Source organism: Schistocerca gregaria, chromosome 3, assembly GCF_023897955.1.
Source record: "Schistocerca gregaria isolate iqSchGreg1 chromosome 3, iqSchGreg1.2, whole genome shotgun sequence".
NCBI lineage: Eukaryota > Metazoa > Arthropoda > Insecta > Orthoptera > Acrididae > Schistocerca > Schistocerca gregaria.
In genome coordinates this window covers 232,776,134-232,801,628 of record NC_064922.1, presented here as the reverse complement: position 1 = coordinate 232,801,628, position 25,495 = coordinate 232,776,134, and the positions used below count along the sequence as shown (strand labels likewise).

General features: G+C 40.4%; 1 protein-coding gene across 2 annotated transcripts in view; it reads left to right on the top strand.

The window, feature by feature from the left end:
* The window catches only part of LOC126356019 (sphingosine kinase 1-like), a 433,028-nt gene that overhangs the window by 383,618 nt on the left and 23,915 nt on the right, over positions 1-25,495 (top strand). For both annotated transcript variants that reach the window (XM_050006672.1, XM_050006671.1), the window contains 3 exons: positions 10,988-11,217; positions 22,251-22,369; positions 23,067-23,166. In XM_050006672.1, the coding sequence (XP_049862629.1) occupies positions 10,988-11,217; positions 22,251-22,369; positions 23,067-23,166 (449 nt within the window). The remainder of the gene's footprint in view (positions 1-10,987; positions 11,218-22,250; positions 22,370-23,066; positions 23,167-25,495) is intronic.

Sequence of the window (25,495 nt, the reverse complement as noted above, 5' to 3'; positions counted from 1 at the left end):
ACGCACCGATTTCTTTGGACTCCTCATGAATGTCTCTCGTACACCCTCCACATTCACTTTACTCACCCTGGGGCCTCCTCTTCTCCTTGCCGGGCACAAGCAACCCGTCGGAACAAATTTGTTGTGCCAGTGATAAATGGCCTTCCTTGTTGGTGTCTTCTTACCGTACTTGGTTCTAAACATCCGTTGAACAGCTGTAGCATAGTTGTTTTTCTCGAACTCCCAACACACGGAAAGCTTACTCTGCACCTGAAATCGCCACGTGTGCGATTAGCGCTGACTATCAGCAAATTACCAAACTACGCTGAGGGGGGCATACATGAAAAAAAAAAAAAGCTTTCAGGATTTCTCTTCAAAATGACATATGTATGATATCTGTACAATGTTTGGTTCTTGTGCAATAAATAATTGAAAATGTTCCCGGACTTTATGTACACCCTGAGCCATAGTGGCATCGTCAAATACTAAACACAAAATTAGCGGCAGCATCGTCACATATCTAAATTATGGTATATACTAGACTCATCTTGTTAAGAGTACTACTGTTCAAAACAAACTACTGTATACAGCAGCCACAAAATGATTGTCCCCTCACCAAATTAACCAACCAACCTAAACTATCCAACAAAATTTTTTGTGTCGCTAGCACAACAGACGTCGCTCCTGTAGGCATACAGGTACTCTTCAACGATATAATTATACGATATAAAATAAAAAGAATACAATCAGTGAACTCTGTAGTGGGCTTACCAGGCGTAAAAGTCATTACAATAATAAAATGCAATAAATTAAGATATGACAAAAGTTAGATTATCAAAAAGGAAAAAGTTAAGTGACAATAATTGTGACACGCTGTAGTGACGAATTTTGGATGAAAATATGAAGGCATAAGTAATAACCAGCTTACGGAGTCACAGCATAATATAAAAATGACAAAAACAAATACAGAAAGAAGCCCAATGAATGAAAACATACTGTAGCAAATAATCAGCGCCCTCTGTTCGTTCTACTGTCAGTATGCCGCACGGACGAGAAGTTGTTAGAGGAATGTAACCTCTAGAAGGCCCCTCATACCCTGCGACAGGCCGTTCAGAGAAAAGAATGATAAAACCATAGACTTACTAAATAAAAAGTAGGCCGCGCATTGGCGCTAGTGTCGCGTCCCCACATTGAACGTGACAGAAGCCACCATTTGCAGGGAAACAGTGCGTAAACAGGGTTCGTTCGTGTGCTACTTTTAATTGTTACAGTATAATGGAAGCAAAGGCGAAGACGGAAACAATATTACATTTCACAGGTCAGTCATTTCTGGTTGTTTGTTACTTTCTATTACTTGTATATAGTATTTTCATGGAGAAATAATACACCATGAGCGTTTGTTTTTGCTTAGGTTTCCCCTTACAAACGATTTTCTAAATCGGAAATGGATAGTTACTACTCGGAGAGAGAACTTCCAATCGACAGCAAATCGTTTGCTGTGCTCTCTTCACTTTGAAGAGAATTGTTACATGGAAAATTATGTAAACAGACGTCAACTGAAGGACTATGCTATACCGACTGTATTTGGATTTCCAACTCATTTGAAAAAGGTATAGTGTCCTGGAAATCGTGCAGTATAGGCCTAGGTTAAATAGTGTGGAAATACTGTCAATGTGTATAATTTTGAACGTTCCTTTTCCAAGTTACCAACGCAATCAAATATATATTAAGTATGAATCAGAGGTAGGTCGAATAATTGCGTTTAGATGCTTAACATGTGTTGTCAGGTGGTCATTATAATTCCTAAATGGTCAAATATTTGATCAAATGTTGCAAACTCAACCACTTTTAGAGGTGCTATCAGTGGCTCTGGCTCTGAGCACTATGGGACTTAACTTCTGAGGTCATCAATCCCGTATAACTCAGAACTACTTAAAGCTAACTAACCTAAGGACAGCACACACATCCATGCTCGAGGGAGGATTCGAACCTGCGACCGTAGCAACAGCAGCGCGGTTCCGGACTGAAGTGCCTAGAACCACTCGGCCACAGCAACCCTCTGCTATCAGTGTTAAAAACTAATGTGCGAATGAAATTCCTACCGTATTTAAAGTGATATGGGTTATTACAATTAATCATACCAAAATTCGAGTGTAGACAATACTGTGCTAAACAAAAGTAAGCGTGCAAAATGTACACAGTAGTCGGCAAAAAGCAAACAGTACCTGACAGGAAAATAACATGAATTAAATAATAATCGTACTGTCTGCTACTTTAAAAGTTTCATGTAATTATCTAATGCAAATAACTCGATGTAAACTCGCTCCACCTTGTCAGGAAAGAGCCTTACATTCTTAAATTTCGCGTCTCTATGCAGATGAATTTCGGAAATTAGGAAACTTCATTCATTAAAGTATACTTTTAAAATAGACTCGAATACTCAGTACCTTTTTAAACAAACATGCGTTTAATTTGTGCTTCAATTTCTTCTTGTTGCGTCTCATATACGTCAAATCACAACCCCAGTACTGGGATTCATCCCTGCAAATGGCGGCTATCACCTGCTTCAATTGGGGGACAATTGCCTCCCTTCTCCGCTACGGCGTGGTAGGGGCTTGGATAAAACACCGTACCAGTCCATTAAAAAAGGTTATCTAGTTTGTCAAACATGTTTTATAAACAGAGAACAGAGCTCAACCAAAGATGATGAAGTAAATATGTAAGGCACTCTGTATTATGTACAGACATAGGCAAGATATACACTGAAGCGCTAAAGTAACTGATACAGGCATGCGTATTCAAATATAGAGATATATTTAACAGGCAGAATACTGCGCTGCGGTCGGCAACGCCTATATAACACAAGTATCTGCCGCAGTTGTTAGATCGGTTACTGCTGCTACAATGGCAAGTTATCAAGATTTAAGTGAGTTTGTACGAGGTGTTAGGGTCCATGCACGAGCGATGGGACACAGCATCTCAGAGGTAGCGATAAAGTGGGGATTTTTTTGTACGACCACTTCACGAGTGTACCAGCGGAACATCAATCTCCATACCGCTGCGGCCGGAAAAAGATCCAGCAACTACAGGACCAACGATACTGAAGAGAATCGTTCAACGCAACAAAAGTGGAGCCCTTCCGCAAATTGCTGCTAATTTAAATGCTGGGCCATCAACAAGTGTCAGCATGCGGACAATTCATCGAAACATCATCGATATGGGCTTTCGGAATGCCCACACGTGCACCCTCGATGAGCGCACGACACAATGCTGTATGCCTCGCCTGGGTCCGTCAACGCCCACTCTAGACTGTTGATGACTGGACACATGTTGCCTGGTCGGACGAGTCTCGTTTCAAATTGTATCGAGCGGATGGACGTGTGCGGGTATGGAGATAACCTCATAAATCCGTGGACCCTGCATGTCGGCAGGGGACTGTTCAAGGTGATGGAGGCTCTGTAATGAAGTGGGGAGTAATATGGGACTCCTGATACGTCTAGATACCAGTCTGATAGGCGACGCATACGTAAACATCCTGTCTCATCACCTGCATCCATTCATGTCCACTGTGCATTCCGACGGACTTGGGTAATTCCAGCAGGACAATGCGACATCCCACACATCCAGAGTTGCTACAGAGCGGCTCCATGAACACTCTTCTGATTTTTAACACTTCCGCTGGCCACCAAATTCCCCAGACATGAGCATATCTGGGATGCCTTGCAACGTGCTGTTCAGAAGAGATCTCCACCTCCTCGTACTCCTACGGATTTATGGACAGCCCTGCAAGATTCATGGTGACAGTTCCCTCAGCTCTACTTCAGACATTAGTCGAGTCCATACTACGCCGTGTTCTGCATGCTCACGGGGCCTTACACGATATTAGGCATGTTTACAAGTTTCTTGGGCTCTTCAATGTACACTCCTGGAAATTGAAATAAGAACACCGTGAATTCATTGTCTCAGGAAGGGGAAACTTTATTGGCACATTCCTGGGGTCAGATACATCACATGATCACACTGACAGAACCACAGGCACATTGACACAGGCAACAGAGCATGCACAATGTAGGCACTAGTACAGTATATATCCACCTTTCGCAGCAATGCAGGCTGCTATTCTCCCATGGAGACGATCGTAGAGATGCTGGATGTAGTCCTGTGGAACGGCTTGCCATGCCATTTCCACCTGGCGCCTCAGTTGGACCAGCGTTCGTGCTGGACGTGCAGACCGCGTGAGACGACGCTTCATCCAGTCCCAAACATGCTCAATGGGGGACAAATCCGGAGATCTTGCTGGCCAGGGTAGTTGACTTAAACCTTCTAGAGCACGTTGGGTGGCACGGGATACATGCGGACGTGCATTGTCCTGTTGGAACAGCAAGTTCCCTTGCCGGTCTAGGAATGGTAGAACGACGGGTTCGATGACGGTTTGGATGTACCGTGCACTATTCAGTGTCCCCTCGACGATCACCAGAGGTGTACGGCCAGTGTAGGAGATCGCTCCCCACACCATGATGCCGGGTGTTGGCCCTGTGTGCCTCGGTCGTATGCAGTCCTGATTGTGGCGCTCACCTGCACGGCGCCAAACACGCATACGACCATCATTGGCACCAAGGCAGAAGCGACTCTCATCGCTGAAGACGACACGTCTCCATTCGTCCCTCCATTCACGCCTGTCGCGACACCACTGGAGGCGGGCTGCACGATGTTGGGGCGTGAGCGGAAGACGGCCTAACAGTGTGCGTTACCGTAGCCCAGCTTCATGGAGACGGTTGCGAATGGTCCTCGCCGATACCCCAGGAGCAACAGTGTCCCTAATTTGCTGGGAAGTGGCGGTGCGGTCCCCTACGGCACTCCGTAGGATCCTACGATCTTGGCGTGCATCCGTGCGTCGCTGCGGTCCGGTCCCAGGTCGACGGGCACGTGCACCTTCCGCCGACCACTGGCGACAACATCGATGTACTGTGGAGACCTCACGCCCCACGTGTTGAGCAATTCGGCGGTACGTCCACCCGGCCTCCCGCATGCCCACTATACGCCCTCGCTCAAAGTCCGTCAACTGCACATACGGTTCACGTCCACGCTGTCGCGGCATGCTACCAGTGTTAAAGACTGCGATGGAGCTCCGTATGCCACGGCAAACTGGCTGACACTGACGGCGGCGGTGCACAAATGCTGCGCAGCTAGCGCCATTCGACGGCCAACACCGCGGTTCCTGGTGTGTCCGCTGTGCCGTGCGTGTGATCATTGCTTGTACAGCCCTCTCGCAGTGTCCGGAGCATGTATGGTGGGTCTGACACACCGGTGTCAATGTGTTCTTTTTTCCATTTCCAGGAGTGTACATGAGAAAGGCGTTCAAAGATTATAGTAGAACGTTGTCAAGAAAAGGAAAGTAGGCATTGGATGCAAAGGTGGTCATTGCTGACCGAAACAGGTAATCAGAGGACATACAATACTTGTGACCATAGACCTTAAGTAAAGAAATTTATTCTACATTTTCTCATCGCTATCCCATTCGCGATTGTGTCGCAGCTTATTATTTGGCAGTTGTGGTAGCAATTAAGTGCTCAGTCTTCTTAATTGCTTTCTTAAGACAGTCTTATGTCAAAAGAAACTGAAGGTTCTTCATTAAACAATTCTTTCCCCTTCTGGGACAAAAAACGAAAAGAAATTCAATTAATTTGGTTATTTCAATTAGACTTTCAAAGAAATAACAATCTGTAGTTCAGCATTAATATTTGTCCTCTGAACTCACTTTATCAAGAACTCTACATTTCTTGGAAATCGTTTCGTGTAACTCTTGACAGAATAATTTTAAATTATACAACAACAACATACACCATGTGATAAAAGGTATCCGAACATCCCCAAAAACATATATTTTTTTGTATTAGGTGCACTGTGCAGCCACCTACTGCCAGGTGTTCCATATCAGCTACCTCAGTAGTCATTAGACATCGTGAGAGAGCAGAATGAGGCGCTCCGCCGAACGTGGTCAGGTGATTGGGTGTTACTTGTGTCATACGTCTGTACGCGAGATTTCCACACTCCTAAACATCCCTAGGTCCACTGTTTCCGATTTAATAGTGGAAGTGGAAACGTGGAGGGGCATGTACAGCACAAAATCGTACAGACCGACCTCGACTGTTGACTGACAGAGGCCGCCGACACTTGAAGAGGGTCGTTATGTGTAATAGGCAGACATCTATCCAGACCATCACACAGGAATTCCAAACTGCATTAGGATCCACAGCAAGTACTATGACAGGCGGGAGGTGAGAAAACTTGGATTTCATGGTCGAGCGGCTGCAGGTAAGCCACACATCACGCCGGTAAATGACAAAGGAAGGCTCGCTTGATGTAGGGGGCGTAAACATTGGGCGATTGAACAGTGGAAAAACCTTGTACGGATTGACGAATCACGGTGCACAATATGGCGATCCGATGGCAGGGTGTGGGTAAGGCGAATGGCCGGTGAACGTCATCTGCGTGTGTAGTGCCAACAGTAAAATTCGGAGGCGGAAGTGTTATGATGTGGTCGTGTTTTTCATGGATGTGGCTTGTACCCCTTCTTGTTCTGCGAGGCACTATCACAGCGCAGGCCTACATTGATGTTTTCAGTGCCTTCTTGCTTCCCACTGTTGAAGAGCAATTCGGGGATGGCGACTGCATCTTTCAACACGATCGAGCACCTGTTCATAATGCACGGCCTGTGGCGGAGTGGTTAAACGACAATAACATCCCTGTAATGGACTGGCCTGCACAGAGTCCTGACGTGAATCCTGTAGAACACCTTTGTGATGTTTTGGAACGCCGACTTTGTGCGAGGCTTCACCGACCGACATCGATACCTCTCCTCAGTGCAGCACTCCGTGAAGAATGGCCTGCCATTCCCCAAGAAACTTTCCAGCACCTGATTGTACGTACTCCTGCGAGAGTGGAAGCCGTCATCAAGGCTAAGGGTGGGCCAAACCATTCTGAATTCCACCATTACCGATGGAGACCGCCACGAACTTTTAAGTCATTTTCAGCCAGGTGTCCGGATACTTTTGATCACATAGTGTATCTGTGATTGCGTCGGTTTGCAATTTAGTACGCTATTTTGTCACCAGACTGTTACTGAAAGAAAACACCCTTTCGACTATGGCATTATGGCTTGGAATTGCAAAATAATATTCTGTCAATGTTAGTAATTCCGGATTAAATTCATCATTACACACTTGGCATATCTCAAGGCGGGTAAGAACGACACGTGAGCGTTGAGGGGCGGGATTATTTGGCATCGACTGATTGGCAGCTGCTAGTTTGCCTCCCTCACTGCGTGTAGCGTGGTTGTGACACTGTGTGTTAGGGTCGTTCCGGCTACGAATAGAATTGGCTGTTGTATCTATATATCCTTGTGATACAATGGTATATCTCCTTATACTTACGTACATAATTAACTTGGAACCGGCCTTTGCTATACTTTTTCTACTGAATCCGCTATAAAACCTAACAAAAGACGGTCACGACCGCGAAATGCCAGACATGTCGGGCTAAGGCTTGACCTGGCAACCGTAGGTAGGAGTGCGCGATTAATTTTTAACTTATAAATAATGGTATATTGTTACTTTTCATATGAATTAATACTGATAATTAGCTTTACATAACTAAGGCGAGTATATCCGTTCCGAAAGGAACACCCAGCTGTGCTCAACAATGCAAAAAACTTTTCTATGCACTTAAAACCGTTACGCTACTGTACAGGCTGTAGTAGCTATGATTTTATTTCCGTAAGGAAATACAGTAAGTTTTATCTTTCTCAAGAGAGTGCTCTGGTTTTTACCCTCTTCAGTTGGCGAAATGCGTTCATACACAGGGTGGAGAAAAATTGTCACCAAATTTTAACCCTGGATAGCTGATGCCAGTAGAAACCAAAATTACTAATGTTGTGTAGGTCGACAACAAACCATTTTTAAACTACGGAAACTTTGCGTCACGCGCTCTGATTGGCCGTGGATTGCTCAGGTGCTGTTCGTCGGTTGATGGCCAGCGCTATGGTTGTCCGGTGGGCAAAGAATTCGCGAGCATGCGTTGTCCAGAATATCCGGCAACAGGGCAATCCTGCGGCCAATCGGAGAGCGAGGCGCAAAGTTTCCGTAGTTTAAAAATGCTGCATTGTCGACTTACACGACATTAGTAATTTTGGTTCCTACTGGCATCAGCCATCCATGGTTAAAATTTCGTGACACAATTTTTGTTCCACCCTGTATTTGTCATTATAACGCTTCTACGGGCTGTAATTTAAAACCTGCAGCTGTTCTGTTGCTTGAGAAACAGTGAAGCAGGGACATGTAGACTATGGCTGTCTTCTGTGAGTCGCTAATTGCTAATTGGGCATCAGTTTCTTTTGTTGTGTCATCAGATACGTTAATTAGTCGGTCACCTTACGAATGCTGCGTCAGAGCATTAGTGAACCTAAAAGTGTTTGCGCTTTGCCTGTAAAGGCGGCCATAGGATCCAAAAATTAAAGAAGAAAAGGCTGTTGCTACGTTCAAAACGCTGATTCTAAGAAACGAAGATTATATGTTCTACGCCAGTTCAAGCTAGATGGACGCCGGAAATGTGACATAAATAAAGCCACCGCTTACAAAAAAGTGGTGGTGGGTGTAGTTCATCACGTAAGTAAGTCCAGGGCCATGAGGCTTAGCTACCATTAACATGGATGAATTAATAATGTTATTTCATTTCATTACCGGTACTGGTGTCAATGAACAATCTAGAAGATAGAAAAATTATCAGACATTTGATTTGGATTGGTCATTTCAATAATGGTGTGTTATATTCTTCTATATTCTGTGCCAAATTTTGATGAAAATACACATTTTTTTGAAAAGTGTATGGTTTCTAACACAGGATAATTTTGCTGCGCGTTGGGTATCCATTTAAACGGTTTGGAAGTTTTGTTCCACCAAAACCATCAATAGACAAGCCAAGAATGTTTTAAACTGACGGTGCCGTGTCCTTGGAGTGGAATACAGAACTCTCTACATCACAACTTTGCCTAATTACAGACGGGGCACAGGAGAAGGGAGGCATCATCCTGTTGTAGTGATATATTTTCAACTTTAAATTAGCCATATTTATTTAAAAAATCTTGCAACTTCATTTCAGCTGAAATCTTGAAATAAAAATTAACGTGAGGCAATTGAATCACATAGTATAAACAAGACAGGACTCTATTGAGTTGTTAAACAACATGGTCATTATTTATTCATGTCTTTTATACAAAATAACAATAGTTTCCACTGCCTGTGCCCTAGATGTCGACTAAAGTTACTTACATTTTAACAACAAATTCTTTATGTGGTAGATATTAATAACAAATATTTTTCAGAACTATCAAATGAATTTGGAATATCTAAACAATTTCTGTAACGTTCATATCAAAAAGGATAATCCAAAAACCCTTGTTTTCACATCCTTCCTCCCTTAATCAATAGCCTATTCAGAATCTGCACACAAGACTTCCCAAGCTGCTAGAGAAGCTGCTAGAGTAACTGAAAATACTCGAAGTTTTCAATTAAGCATTCATGCATCTGAACAAACAGGTAATATTACTTTTACGTCAACATGTCATGTGATCATGTTGTATGATCCTCAACCTTGATGTAAATCATGGGATTGAAGTAGAACATATGTGCCAGTTGTCTGTAGGGAATTAGCACAGTGAAATGAGTTAAAGTGAGTATGTGGCAGAAAAAATCTGTTGCATTTCAATGTGCCCATGACCACACTTAGAATAAAGTTGCTCCATTTGTTGGTGTATGATTACGGACTGACCACTGTGACTGCAAGGAGCGGCATAACAGCCATGTAAAAAAGTGTTCTAACAGTAGTTATAACTTAATCCTAACAGTATATGAGACAAGCCTCATTCCTCAAAACTGACAACTTTTTTCAATCCTGCCAGAAAATGTTGCTATTACTGAATGCACGTCCATCTCAACCAATTTTGAAGTAAATGTTGTGAACAGAGCTGTATTCAATGGAAATGTGGAGTCTCAAGTATCTCATAAAAGGTCATTGCTTCAGTGGCACATAAAACTGCACGTCTTTAGTGGGTCAAACAACGAAGGAACGGAATAAAAGTTACTGAGGGCATGTAAAGTGGTCCGACTTGTCGGGATTTTTGACTCTTTTCAAGTGATGAAGAGCATCGAATGCACTGATGACCCAATGAGGCACTTAACTTGCAACATGTGGAGGGTGTAGTTCGGACTGGAGATGGGTCTGTGATGTTTAGGACATATTTTTCATTCTGGGCCTTGGATCCATTCATTTTGGTTACTGTGCAGTTGAATCAGGATGTTCATTTCAACTTGTTGACCAGGTGCTGTCCTTTTTCTACATCTGCATCTTGAATATTTTGTGGACACCCTTGTTCGTAGGGCTCACACAAAGATTCCTTGTTGAGCACCCAGGTGTCCTCCCACACCTCAACTAGTCTGCTAAACCACCAGATCTTATGCCAATGAAAATGCTTGGTACTATTTGGAATAGTGGGCGAAACACAGCAGTCAACATTGCCACAATTTGGGAAGCATATGGGACCTAATCATCAATGAGTGGCTTCAACTGGATATGGCATAACTGAAGAAATTTGTGGACTATAGTGGTGTCTCCTGAGACTGACTAATTTTTTGGTCTGTGCTTCTAAAGAAAAGCAACATTGAGTGATTAAATTGGGATAGTTTCTTTAAAAAGAATAGATACTACTCTCTGAGCAAGGAAAATTGTCCTATATTTTGTGATTTACAGGCAGAAACTTCAGCTGCACCCATTATTAATGAGAAACTATTTAAAGTAAATAGTGCCAAGGCATATTAACCATACAGTGGGTGTGACTTTCCAGTGAAAACTCAAAAACCCTAGCTATTAATAATTATTCTGGCATCGGTGAGTAGAAAAAGACAGCTATATCCAAGATTTTTGTGTATGTTGACTTTTTTTTTCTTTTTTCCAGGTGATGAACAAGAGCAGCGAGTACTGGTATTACTTAACCCAAAATCTGGTCCAGGCCGAGCTAGAGATGTCTTTCAGCAGCGAGTTGTACCTGTATTTGCAGAGGCAGAGATACCATTTGATCTGCATGTTACTAAGCATGCTGGATACGCCAGAGATTTTGTGAGGTCTAGAGATATTTACCAATGGCGTGCAATTGTAGTAGTTGGGGGAGATGGGATACTGTTTGAGGTGAGCAGCTGCATTTAAATTTCAAATTCTTACAGATAGAAGTTACTCATTTTGTAAGTCAGGGTAGGACTACTGTTGATCTTGTTCATCATCATCATCATCATTTAAGACTGAATATGCCTTTCAGCGTTCAGTCTGGAGCATAGCCCCCTTATAAAATTCCTCCACGATCCCCTATTCAGTGCTAACATTGGTGCCTCTTCAGATGTTAAACCTATTACTTCAAAATCACTCTTAACCAAATACAGGTACCTTCTCCTTGGTCTGCCCCGACTCCTCCTACTCTCTACTGCTGAACCCATGAGTTTCTTGGGTAACCTTGCTTCTCCCATGCGTGTAACATGACCCTACCATCTAAGCCTGTTCGCCCTGACTGCTACATCTATAGAGTTCATTCCCAGTTTTTCTTTGATTTCCTCATTGTGGACATCCTCCTGCCATTGTTACCATCTACTAGTACCTGCAATCATCATAGCTACTTTCATATCCGTAACCTAAACCTTGTTGATAAGGTAACCTGAATCCACCCAGCTTTCGCTCCCATACAACAAAGTTGGTAGAAAGATTGAACGGTACACAGATAACTTAGTCTTGGTACTGACTTCCTTCTTGCAGAAGAGAGTAGATCGTAGCTGAGCACTCACTGCATTAGCTTTGCTACACCTCGCTTCCAGTTCTTTCACTATGTTGCCATCCTGTGAGAATATGCATCCTAAGTACTTGAAACCGTCCACCTGTTCTAACTTTGTTGTACCTGTATTTGCAGAGGCAGAGATACCATTTGATCTCAATCCGTTTATATTTCTTTCCCACTGACATTACTTTCGTTTTGGAGATGCTAATCTTCATACCATAGTCCTTACATTTCTGATCTAGCTCTGAAATATTGCTTTGCAAACTTTCAATCAAATCTGCTATCACAACTAAGTGCAAGACTGCTTATTTTGTGTTCGCATATTTTAATCTCACCCAGCCAGTCTATTGTTATCAACATATGATCCATAAATAATATGAACAACAGTGGAGACAGGTTGCAGCCTTGTCTTACCCCTGAAACTACTCTGAACCATGAACTCAATTTACCGTCAACTCTAACTGCTGCCTGACTATCCATGTAAAGACCTTTAATTGCTTGCAAAAGTTTGCCTCCTATTCCATAATCTCATAGAACAGACAATAACTTCCTCCTAGGAACCCGGTCATATGCCTTTTCTAGATCTATAAAGCATAGATACAATTCCCTGTTCCACTCATAACACTTCTCCATTATTTGCCGTAAGCTAAAGATCTGGTCCTGACAACCTCTAAGAGGCCTAAACCCACACTGATTTTCATCCAATTGGTCCTCAGCTAATACTCGCACTTTCCTTTTAACAATACCTGAGAAGATTTTACCCACAGCGCTGATTAAAGAGATACCTCTGTAGTTGTTACAATCTTTTCTGTTTCCATGTTTAAAGATTGGTGTGATTGCTGCTTTTGTCCAGTCTGATGGAACCTGTCCCGACTCCCAGACCAGTTCAATTATCCTGTGTAGCCATTTAAGACCTGACATTCCACTGTATTTGATGAGTTCCAACTTAATTTCATCCACCCCAGCTGCTTTATTGCACTGCAATCTATTGACCATTTTCTCCACTTCCTCAAATGTGATCCTATTTCCGTCATCATTCCTATCCCATTCTACCTCGAAATCTGAAACATTACTGATCGTATTTTCACCTACATTGAGCAACTCTTCAAAATATTCCCTCCATCTGCCCAAGGCATCCACAGGATTCACCAGCAGTTTTCCTGACCTGTCCAAAATACTTGTCATTTCCTTCTTACCTCCCTTTTGAAGATTGCTAATTACACTCCAGAATGGTTTTCCAGCAGCTTGACCCATAGTCTCCAACCTGTTTCCAAAGTCTTCCCAAGATTTCTTCTTGGATGCTGCAATTATTTGTTTGGCTTTGTTTCTTTCTTCGACATAACTTTCTCTGTCTACCTGAGTTCTAGTATGTAGCCATTTTTGATATGCCTTCTTTTTCCTTTTACAGGCTGCCTTGACTGTGTCATTCCACCAAGCTGTTTGCTTCTTCCTGCTTTTACACACTACTGTTCCAAGACATTCTTTAGCCACCTCTAGTACTATGTCCCTGTACCTTGTCCATTCCTTTTCCAATGACTGTAATTGACTACATTCAACTAACTGGTACCTTTCTGAGATCGCTGTTATGTACTTGTGCCTGATTTCCTTATCCTGAAGTTTCTCCACTCTTATCCTCCTACACATGGACCTGACCACCTGCACTTTCGGCCTCGCAATCCCAACTTCACTGCAGATTAAATAATGATCAGTGTCATCAAAGAATCCCCTGAATACACGTGTGTCCCTCACAGCCTTCCTGAATTCCTGATCTGTTATTATATAGTCAATGACAGATCTGGTTCCCCTACCTTCCCAAGTATACCGGTGAATGTTATTATGTTTAAAAAAGGAGTTTGTGATTACTAAGTCCATACTAGCACAGGAATCCAAGAGTTGTTTCCCGTTCCTGTTGGCCTCCATATCCTCTCCAAATTTAGCCATAACTTTTTCATACCCTTCTGTTTGATTTCCAATCCTGGCATTAAAATCACCCATGAGCAGAACACTGTCCTTGTCCTTTACTCTAACAACTACATCACTGAGTGCCTCATAAAAACTATCCATCTTATCTTGATCTGTCCCTTCACAATGTGAATATACTGACACAATCCTAATTTTCTTGCTAGACACTGTCAAATCTATCCACATCAGTCGTTTGTTTACATACCTTATTGCAACTACGCTGGGTTCCATTTCTTTCCTGATGTAAAGCCCTACACCCCATTGTGCTATTCCTGCTCTGACTCCTGACAGGTAGACCTTGTATTCTCCCACTTCCTCTTCTTTCTCACCCCTTACCCGAATGTCACTAACAGCTAAAACGTCCAGCCCCATCTTACTTGCAGCCTCTGCCGGCTCTACCTTCTTCCCAGAGTAGACCCCATTGATATTAATAGCTCCCCATCTCATTACCCTTTGTTTGCCAAGTTGTATCTTAAGAGTCCCTGGTTAGTCAGTTAGAGGTGGGACTCCGTCACCTCCAAAGGTCCGAGGCATTTTGCTCTGATTGTTGCCAGCATCATATTTAAAGTACCAGGGGAGCAGGTTGCTAGCCTTACTTGCTCTGAGTCCCATTGGGTATTACCCCTAACGGTTGAGGGGCTAACCGGTGGATTTGGTAGTCTTTGCCATATGAGCACAAAGGTGACCACGACTCAGAATATACACTTGCTCGATCAAGTTACATTCGCAGTATCATCTTCTAAAGAAAACTTACACATTTTCATATGAGAGATGGCTGTTATATGTTGCCGTTGTAAAGGCAGTGCCAGGTGTCATATAAATTCAGAGTGCCAGAGAGCTACTCTTATATCGTATTGATCCTCTTACATATAACAACGAAAATAATAAATTTCTGATTATGTAATGCAATCGGATAGATAAAGAAATCTACTTACCAAGCGGTGGCAGGAGAACATACACATAAAAAAAGGTTTTATTTATGCAAGCTTTCAGAGACAGTGGCTCCTTCTTCCAGCAAAAGTGCTGGAAGTGAACGAGGAGGGGTGAAGCAAAAGGGACTGGAGAGGTTTAGAATCCTAGGTCAGGGAGATTCACCAGACCTGATGAGAAAGAAAGACTGACTTTTGGAGACTGCATTGGACAGAAATTGAAAAACAATGAAAAGTCCAGAATGGAATAACAACAAAATTGTTACTCGCCACATGGGGTGGGGGGCGGCACTGAAACTCAAGGGAGTACCTGTTTTTTAGGCTAAAATCACTGTCTCATGATTCAACATCAAATTAAATTAAGCTTAATGAGAAGCTCAGTGAAAAATCATGTTAGTATTTTCCATCAGAATATCAAGGGATTTAAAAAACTTCTTGGTTGTTTAGAAGATTTAGAAACTGAGGGAAGAATTGATGTACTACATCATATAGTCACAGATATGGAAAAGGTAAATGTAGATGGATATAAGCTTTCATTACATGTAAACAGAGACACTATGGAGAGAGGAGGAGTTGCCATATATGTTAAAAATTATCACACTGTGAAAAATTTGGAAACAAAAAAATTTTGTGTAGAGCAACATATAAAAGTACGTGCATGTGAGCTTAAACTAAATAATGGTACTTTTGTAATTGTAGCTGTGTATAGGTCCCAATTAGTAAATTTTCAGCTATTTTTGAAAAATTAGGATTCTTTCTATCTGTCAGACAGAGGGAAGCAAATTATTGTTTGTGGGGACTTCAATGTAGATTTTCTGCAAGAGTTTGATAGAAAGCTTGGCAATGAACTAAAACCTGATTCTTTCAGTTTGACGTCAGTTACTGATTTTCCTATTCAGGTGGAACAGGAAAGTAGCACACTGATAGATAATTTTTTATGGGCCAAGATAGACTGAATCAAATAAAAACCTTTCCTGTTAAGAATGGTCTGTCTGATCATGATGCACAGCTAGTTATGGTATATAACATAGCTACATACAGTAATGCAAAACAGTTCTCCAAATTATTGCAACAATTGCAAATTTTAGGGAAAGCTGGCAACAGTTAGACTGGGATGAGGCTTACATGGAACTTGACGCTAATTTAAAATTTAACCTATTTCATGATACCTTTGTGAGTATATCTGAAAACTGTTTCCCTAAGAAAACCGACAAACATAATTGTAAGAAATTATCTAGAAAGCCATGGCTTACTATGGGGATAAAAATATTTTGTGAAAAGAAAAGGGAAATGTATCTTACAGCTAGAAGGAGTAATGATTCAGAAACAGTAAACATTATAAAAACTAATGCACTGTGTTAAGGAAGTTTATCAAGAACTCCTGAAGTATGTGACTTATGACTGAGATTAGCACCTCTGATGATAAAATTAAAACAATTTGGAATATTGGTAAAAAGGAAACAAGGCAACTGAGAGCACAGGAAGACTGTATTTCTATAAACTCAATGAAAAGTTTGATAACAAAAAGTCAGAAGCAGAAAATATTGTGAATAATCATTTTTAAGTGTTTTAGAGGAAATAGGTTCCAGCTACGTATTAGAAAAAGCAAAGTTGTATATGGGACAATACCTACGCAATGTGATAAAATTAAAATTCAACCCACCTCTCCTACTGAAACTAGGAAAATAATACATTCAGTCAAAAATAACAGTTCGCATGGAATTGATTGCATTTCCAACAGAATAGTAAATGCTTGTTCCCATCTATTAAATGCTTGTTCCCGACACCAAGTGGAATTATCAGCCGCATATGTAGTAGCCCACTGAGACAGGGCATTTTTCCAGATAGACTGAAATATCAAATTGTTAAAGCATTGCATAAAAAAGGGGACAAGTCTGATACCAACAACTACTGCCCAATCTCACTTCTGACGTATTTATCCAAAATTCTTGAAAAAGTAGTGTATTCAGAAGTAGATTCATATATTTGTAAAAATGAAGTACTGACAAAATGTTATATTTGCTTTCCCTGATAAAATATTAAATGCTCTGAAAACTGAACGTCACTCATTGGGATATTTTGTGATCTCTCAAAGGCTTTTGACTGTGTGAATCACAAAATTCTTCTGGATAAGCTTAAGTATAGTGATATAAGTGGGACAGTGCACAAATGGTTTAATTCATATTTAACTGGAAGAATGCAAAAGAATTAAATTAACAGTACTGATAGTGTGCAAAAATGAAGTCAGTCCTCTAACTGGGGAGATATCAAGCACAGTGTCCCATAGGGTTCAGTCTAGGCTCTCTTATTGTTCTTAATATATTAATAATTTGCCACTCCGTATTCGTGAATATCCAAAGCTAGTTCTTTTTGCTGACAATGCAGATATAATAATCGCATCCAACAAACAAGAATTAGCTGAGGAAATTGTAAATAATATCTTTCAGAAAAATAGATAGTGGTTCTCTCCAAATGGACTCTCACTAAATTTTGAGAAAATACGTTATATAAAATTCTGTACAGTAAATGGCTTAACACCATTGATAAATATAGACTTTGAACAGAAGTTTGTTGCTAAGCCAGAATATTCAAAATTTCTGTGTGTGCACATTGATGAGAAACTGAATGGAAGAAACACATCGATGATCTGCTGAAATGGTTAGCTTGGACTTCTTATCTGTTGGGGGTATTGCAAATTTTGTTGAGAAATGTATCAGCCTACTATGCCTGTTTTCATTCACGGCTTTCATATGGCATCATATTTTGGGGTAACTCAACAAAAGAGAAAAAGTATTCATTGCACAAAAGTGTGTTATCAGAATAATAGCTGGAGCCTATCCAAGATCTCCCTGCAGACATTAATTTAAGGAACTTGAGATTTCCAGAATGAGATTTTCACTCTGCAGCGGAGTGTGCGCTGATATGAAACTTCCTGGCAGATTAAAACTGTGTGCCCGACCGAGACTCGAACTCGAGACCTTTGCCTTTCGCGGCAAGTGCTCTACCATCTGAGCTACCGAAGCACGACTCACGCCCGGTACTCACAGCTTTACTTCTGCCAGTATCTAGTCTCCTACCTTCCAAACTTTACAGAAGCTCTTCTGCGAACCTTGCAGAACTAGCACTCCTGAAAGAAAGGATATAGCGGAGACATGGCTTAGCCACAGCCTGGGGGATGTTTCAGAATGAGATTTTCACTCTGCAGCGGAGTGTGCACTGATATGAAACTTCCTGGCAGATTAAAACTGTGTGCACGACCGAGACTCGAACTCGGGACCTTTGCCTTTCGCGGAGACATGGCTTAGCCACAGCCTGGGGGATGTTTCCAGAATGAGATTTTCACTCTGCAGCGGAGTGTGCGCTGATATGAAACTTCCTGGCAGATTAAAACTAAGCCATGTCTCCACTATATCCTTTCTTTCAGGAGTGCTAGTTCTCCAAGGTTCGCAGAAGAGCTTCTGTAAAGTTTGGAAGGTAGGAGACGAGATACTGGCAGAAGTAAAGCTGTGAGTACCGGGCGTGAGTCGTGCTTCGGTAGCTCAGATAGTAGAGCACTTGCCCGCGAAAGGCAAAGTTCCCGAGTTCGAGTCTCGGTCGGGCACACAGTTTTAATCTGCCAGGAAGTTTCATATCAGCGCACACTCCGCTGCAGAGTGAAAATCTCATTCTGGAAACATCCCCCAGGCTGTGGCTAAGCCATGTCTCTGCTATATCCTTTCTTTCAGGAGTGCTAGTTCTGCAAGGTTCGCAGAAGAGCTTCTGTAAAGTTTGGAAGGTAGGAGACGAGATACTGGCAGAAGTAAAGCTGTGAGTACCGGGCGTGAGTCGTGCTTTGGTAGCTCAGATGGTAGAGCACTTGCCCGCGAAAGGCAAAGGTCCCGAGTTCGAGTCTCGGTCGGGCACACAGTTTTAATCTGCCAGGAAGTTTCAACTTTAGATTTCACAGTACCTGTGTGATACATAAATTCACTTACACAATTTGTTATTAATAACCCATCCCAGTTCAAAAATAATAGCAAAGTGCATAGCTACAACACTGTAAGAAAGGATGATGTTCATTATTCTCGATTAAATCTGACTGGCAAAGAAAGGGGTGAATTATGCTGCCAGAAACATCTTTGGTCGTTTGCCAAGTAGCATTAAAAGTCTGACAGGTAGCCAGCCAACATTGAAAAATAATTTCTGACAACTCCTACTCAATAGATGAATTTTTAGATACGAAATAGTAACTGAAAAAAGAAATGTAATGGTAACTTGTGTTAGACTGGCATGTTCCACATCATTATGAAATGTCATTGTATTCATGACCTCTGGAAAAAGTATTAATATAATGTAGAGGAGTCATTGAGTCGCGAACAGAAACAATGAAAAAGAATGCTAGGAATTTTAGCTTCCAGGCTGACTCTTCTTTGTAAAGAGACCTGTGGCAACAGTCCTTGAAAACTGAGGTTTTAACTCAACACTTCTTTGTAAATTGAGGAATACACAAGCCTGTAATATAGCTTCCGTAAGCTACGCCAAAATGAAAAATGCTGCTATCGTAGCCCAAAAATGTGAATATGTCCTGGAAAGATCTAAGGACATAAAATAAGGGACTAGCTTTTCAGTTTATCTGGCAGCTTCAAAAGACATTTAAATAAAAATATCTTGACATATTCATACCTTTTTACTCGGTAGTATTAGTACCCATGTCATGTAATATAATGCATTGTGTCAAGAAAAGTAACATGATACATGATGTCAAATCCCCCTCCCCCCCCCCCCCCCCCCCCCCATGAACAAATCCACTCACAGAAATTTTATATCCCCCGCACCCCCTGAAAAACTTTTTTAGCTATTACATGTATGTTCTTCAGCCATATGATATTAATATTTTTACAATGGCTGATTAATCTTCTGAATTTTGGACACAGGATCAGGGACTTTAGACTGTAAATTGCAAGAGACAAGTGTTTCAACATCTTGCAGATAAGAGAGCTTAATGCAATAGGAAGTAGGGTTAATTCATAAAAAAGTGTGAATATGTCAAGATGTTTTGACTTAAATGTCTCTGAAGCAACCCAGACAAATCAAAAAGCTAGTCCCCTAGTTACATCACTAACTCTGCCCAGGACTTCTTCACATTTTTTTGCCTTATGATAGGAGCATTTTTCATTCTAGTACCCAACTTTTACTCTATCATAATTTTGATGGTAGACTGCCTTAACTCGCAACCAATGTACAATTTTGTTGACTCTGTCAAAGATTGATGAGTATATGTTTTTTTGGTCTTTCAAATCATGTTGCTTACAATGTGGCAATGGATAAAACTTCCACTAAACAATAGGACTGCCTTTAATTACATGTATTTGTCCACCTTCTAAAATGTGAATTAGTTTGCACAAGGTTGAAACATATAAGTGAAGTGTATAAAAAACCCTCACAAAAAATGTGTTTTTTGCACATAAAATCCAAATTTTGTCATAAGAATGCATTTTTTTTAATTTGTGTGAAACATTTTAAACTGTTTCTGTTCATACAGTTCACTTAAGAATAGTTTTGACTTGCTACATTTAGCTCGACTTTAAACCATTGTATCGTGACAATGGATAAAGATTATTGAATGGAAAACATTTCGTTTTGAGTTTATCAGTGTATCTACCTTGGTGCAAAGTTTGAATCAATTCACGCAAGTTTAAACTCCATAAACCTCCCAGAAAAACTTGTTTTCTGTATGTATGTGCACAATAACATCCGAACAGTGCACATAAAAATGGTATGGTGTGATTAGCTGAGCATTAATTTAAAACCAATTAGAATCTTTTGCAAAAGAAATTAATTGATTCGCAGAATTTTCCTGGATGCCGGCTCCAGTTCGTTGCATGAACCTTGCTTAATATACTGCAACATAACTACAGTAAGACATATATTTGAATGGCTATAAAAATGGCTGTGTGTCCAGGCCAATCTAAAAACTTTTTACCTCATGTTCATAGCTCAAATGGAAACTGAGCAATGAGCGCCTTACCTTACAAACCCACAATTCTGCATGTGGCCTTTTCAGACATATTTGTTACAGTGTTTCCACACTTTAACGATAATAATAGTGTGAACTGAGGGGGATTTGAGCAAGGAGGTTCCATGTCTAAAAATGTATTCTCCTGGAGGAAGCTTTCAGACCCAAACCTGAGGAAAGCAAATGAGGATACATGCTATTGGGAACTACCTGAACCGTCATCATTTTGCTGGTGACATTATAATGTTTACATCTAGCACAAGTTAACTTCAACATTGGACTAACTTAGTCGACTAATTCTGAAAGTAGAACTGAAAATAAACTACACACACACACACACACACACACACACACACGTTAACAGTGAAGTCATAGAAGATATTTAGGATAACTGAAGACAGTGGCTGGATGAACGCTAGAAGAAATAAACAGATATGGAATGGGGTCGGTAAACTAAATAGTTTAAAAGAAAAACATTGAAAAACACATTTCCTCAGCATTCAGTGTAGAAAGAAATATATTGGGTATTACTAGAACAGTTAGGAAAACAAGTAAATAGATCAGATAACAGACTTTAGTGTAAGGTGTAGTTGCAGTCATAATGAAAAACAAATGGAAAGTAGCAAGATGAGTGGATGTTAAGTCAACCAAGGAAGTTCTTTGTTGGATTGCTTGAGAGAGGGAAACACTGAGGAGGTGAGCTATGCAAGGTATGTAGACGGCATTAGAAAATATGCAGGAGCAACATTGATGTGTGTTGCTATGGATAGTATTGCATGGAAGGTTCTAGAGGCGACCTTTATGGAGCAGTATATGTGAAATGGCTGATGATAATTCTGTTGTTTATGATTGATAGAGGGGATGGTGCTATAAAAACTGACACTTATTTGTACGCATATTAAGCATTTACTATTTCACAATTTCATAATATCTTCTTACATTTAAAAATTATTCCTTGGCAATGTGTATACGCTCTGCTGAGTTTATTTTGTATTCCATTTATTGGTATTTGTGTGTGTGTGTGTGTGTGTGTGTGTGTGTTAGAGAGAGAGAGAGAGAGAGAGAAATTCATCTTCCTTTGCAGCCACACAGACATAGGTTTGGGGTAATTTCCATCAGTTATTTCATTTGAAGTTATTGATTCTGCCAAGAACATTATAATCAGTTCCTTCCCCCATCCTTACCAAAAACTTAAATGTTCTGATACCTAACATTCTTGAGGTAAATTTTGGTCTGTTAAAGCTGATAATATTATTTGGAGAATAGGCGGGGTTGGGAGGAGGGGGGCAATAGCAGAAATATACAAACTATGACTTCGTAATATTTATCTTTCTTATATTCAGATCTTACATATTTTTACTTTGGGTTAATCAATATCCAATACCCAATATTTATTTATATTTTATAAGAAATACAGAACATTAGTTGAAAGAATAACTTTATTCCAAATAATTAAATAACTATCCCATTCTTAATTTGTAAGAATATCAAATGTTTTTGATTGATTTGGCAGGTAATTAATGGCTTGTTTGAACGACCAGACTGGCAGCAGGCCTTTAAGGAAATTGGTATTGGAATTATACCCTGTGGTTCTGGAAATGGCTTAGCGAAGACAATAGCTTATATACATGAGTACGTATGCAGGTTTTATTTTATTTTGTGATAAGATATTAATGGCACAGAACAATGTATTTATTTGTACCCCATTTGCTCTAGAACATTAAAGTGCACATTAAAAGTAAGTAAATACCCTAAATGAAAATTCAATTTCTCACTTGATCTTCAGGAATTGCATGTGTAAAAGATTAAGTATTGTGTTTCTGAAGTGTTTGTAAAGTTGAAATGACAGTGTGTTCCTCTCCTCATCCATTTCATCTGTTCTTGCTGTGAATCCACTTCCCCTGTAAGATAAATTCATTTCTTTTGGTGCTGCATCTTATTTCTCACTTGGGTCATAGCTGGGGCTACCAAAATCACAGACATAAGCACCAAAATGTGCCTATAAGATACACAGATAGAGATTTATGTAGATTGGTGAAGAGGTGATTGTTTTTCTTTTAATAGTTATTCTGAGTTGCATTCCATAAACTGCATATTCTACATCTATAGCTTCTTGCTAATCCCTAATTTTACCCCTTCGACAAAGCTATTAGTAAGATAGACAGAAAGGTAATCACTGGAAGTAGTTAGTGCCATTGTTTCACGTATACTGAGATATCGAGAATGTTTCTAGTGTGAGTTAACAGTACATTTGCAAAAGACAATTTTGAAGATCCCTCTTTGTCTTAATTCAGATAAGTAATAACTGTACCTCTTTATGTTTATACAGGGAACCATTTGACCAAAACCCTGTACTCATCTCTACACTGAACATTATAAAAGCCAAAAAAGTACCCATGGATCTTGTAAGAGTGGAGACAAAGTCACAGGTATTCATTGAATAAATGTTAGTAGTATCTGAAGAGTTATGCATGACTTTTAGCATTGTATAAGTCATTTAATTACTGTATTTATTGTATGCTAAATCATAACTTTACATACAGACAAAAAGTAAATTAGATTGTGATTCACAGTTATATTTGTCTATATGCCAAAGTTCAGGACATATTTATTGGCAGTTATAATACTTCAAATGGATGTCGTTTTAACATAAATTTTAAAACATTTTAAACTGCAAGCAGTCTTAAGTTTTAGATGGTGAATGTTATTTGCTAGAAAACACAAAATTGGTAGTAGGTAGACGATACTTCATTATACCAATGATAAAAATGTACTGTTGAATCACTAACTTATCTCGTCTTTCCTTTCTTATGTAGCCTTTTGTACTTAATATTTCCCATTGACTCATCTGAAGAAATGCAACACATTCATGTCACAGAAAACAGTAAAGCCATCTTTCTGTCTGCCATCATGCAGAGGTTGTCATTAAACCAATAAATTTTCAACAACTGTCACATTATTAGATGAACTCTTGAATTAAAATAATTTTTAAGTTTGCTCTATATTTTATTGGTACAGTAGAGCATAAGAGATATGCCATAAGGCTGCTTTTTGACGGATGCAGAGTGTTCCTGGTTTCAGCCTCTTCCATCATTTCGTTGCCATATTTGCTTGCAACAATAAGATATTTATTTTGTTCTTAATAAGTTCTCATCACAAACCTCTACACTATGTTGTAGGAGATTTAGGAATGGTGGGCTGTGGGTTGCTGCCAGTGAAGCTGGAGGCCCAACAGCTGAGGAAGGTGTTGATGAATTGCAGTGCTGCTTTATTAACAACATATGCAATGGATAGCCATTGATCCCTCTGGACTGTAGGTGTTGGCCCCTGGCTGCTGACCAGGTGCTTACCTGGTGTTATTTACCATGTCATTTTATAGGCTGGCAAGCTGGGTGGTATGCAAGTCTATTGCATTCTGGTTAGTGTTTTCATTGGCTTGCAGCTGTTGCAAGGTTTTATTAATCTTTTCAGTGTCCTCAGAGTCAGCTGTACTGAAAATGGTTTTTAATATGCATCTATCCAACTTCTTATTCATCATACCCCTGGGACTATCTCCATGGTGTGGCAAAGCTGACTCTGTAGTTGAGTAAAAGCTGGTATTCTCCCTGTACATCTCTGAACTCTGTCTTGTTAACTATAATAGCTTGTAGCTTGTCAAAAATACTTTCCAGCCATCTGATCTTATTTCTTACTGCTCGGATATTGAAATATAATCTTGAAGTCCACCATTGGTCCGACATGATCATACCTGGCTGTCATATTAATAAAACTCATCCTGTGAAAGGATGTACTTCAAAGTGCTTGCATCATCCTGCTCCATCTTAGCAGTCCCATTAGGATGACTGTTTTCATGCTCCTTTTCCCCATCATCCCAGGTTCCATGCTTGGTGCCGGAACTGCCTTTCTTTGCTCCAAGGCCAGACCACTCTATTCCCTAAGGGAAAGGGAAGCCTAGTGTTAGTTTATTGTCTTGGCTTGTGGCCAAAGTGCGTAGTAGTGCATCAGGTTAGTGACTGTGCTGCCCTTATTTTCCTGCCTCTTTCTGTTTTTTTCTCCTGCTAATCTCGGAAACTCCTCCCTTCCAATCAGCGGAAGCTGCCGACAGGAGGTAGCAGATCTATGACACCTCCAAAACGCCAGACATGATTACTATGAACAATCAATGTATAGTTTGGAAGCTATAGCTTACATATACTGATGACAGCATCTCAGTCACCTGAAATGGCCCCTGATAGTGTCACGAATTTGTTTGTCATCCTTTTAGGTTTTCAAGAGTTGGTTAACATGACCCATCGGCCAACCAAATATTTTAGCAGTAGCGCCTTTTTGGTATGGGCCGTCTCCTACTGCTGTAAAGCTTTCGTGTTCATTTTCTGCACATGTCAACAAAAAGTTTCTAAACGTTTTGTAAACTCTTTTTATTTGTGAAACATCTCCCTCCTTGGATGCTTTGACAAAATTAACAAATGAATGCTTCTTTCAATCAAAAATAACCTCATGAGAGGAGAGCCACATGCTCTGATGGACTTTCAAATTGTACATCCCCATTACAAAGGAAGTAGACTGTCCCAGTCTGTGTGCTATGAATTAACATAATAATTTAACATTTTACTTATTGTTCTGTGAACCCTCTCAGTACGGCCATTCATGAATGGTTGGAAGATACTGGTCCGTAGTTTATTAATACACATTAAGTGGCAAAAGTATTTCATTAGGTCAAACATAAAATTCGTTAGCAACCATTGGTTCACCAATTCA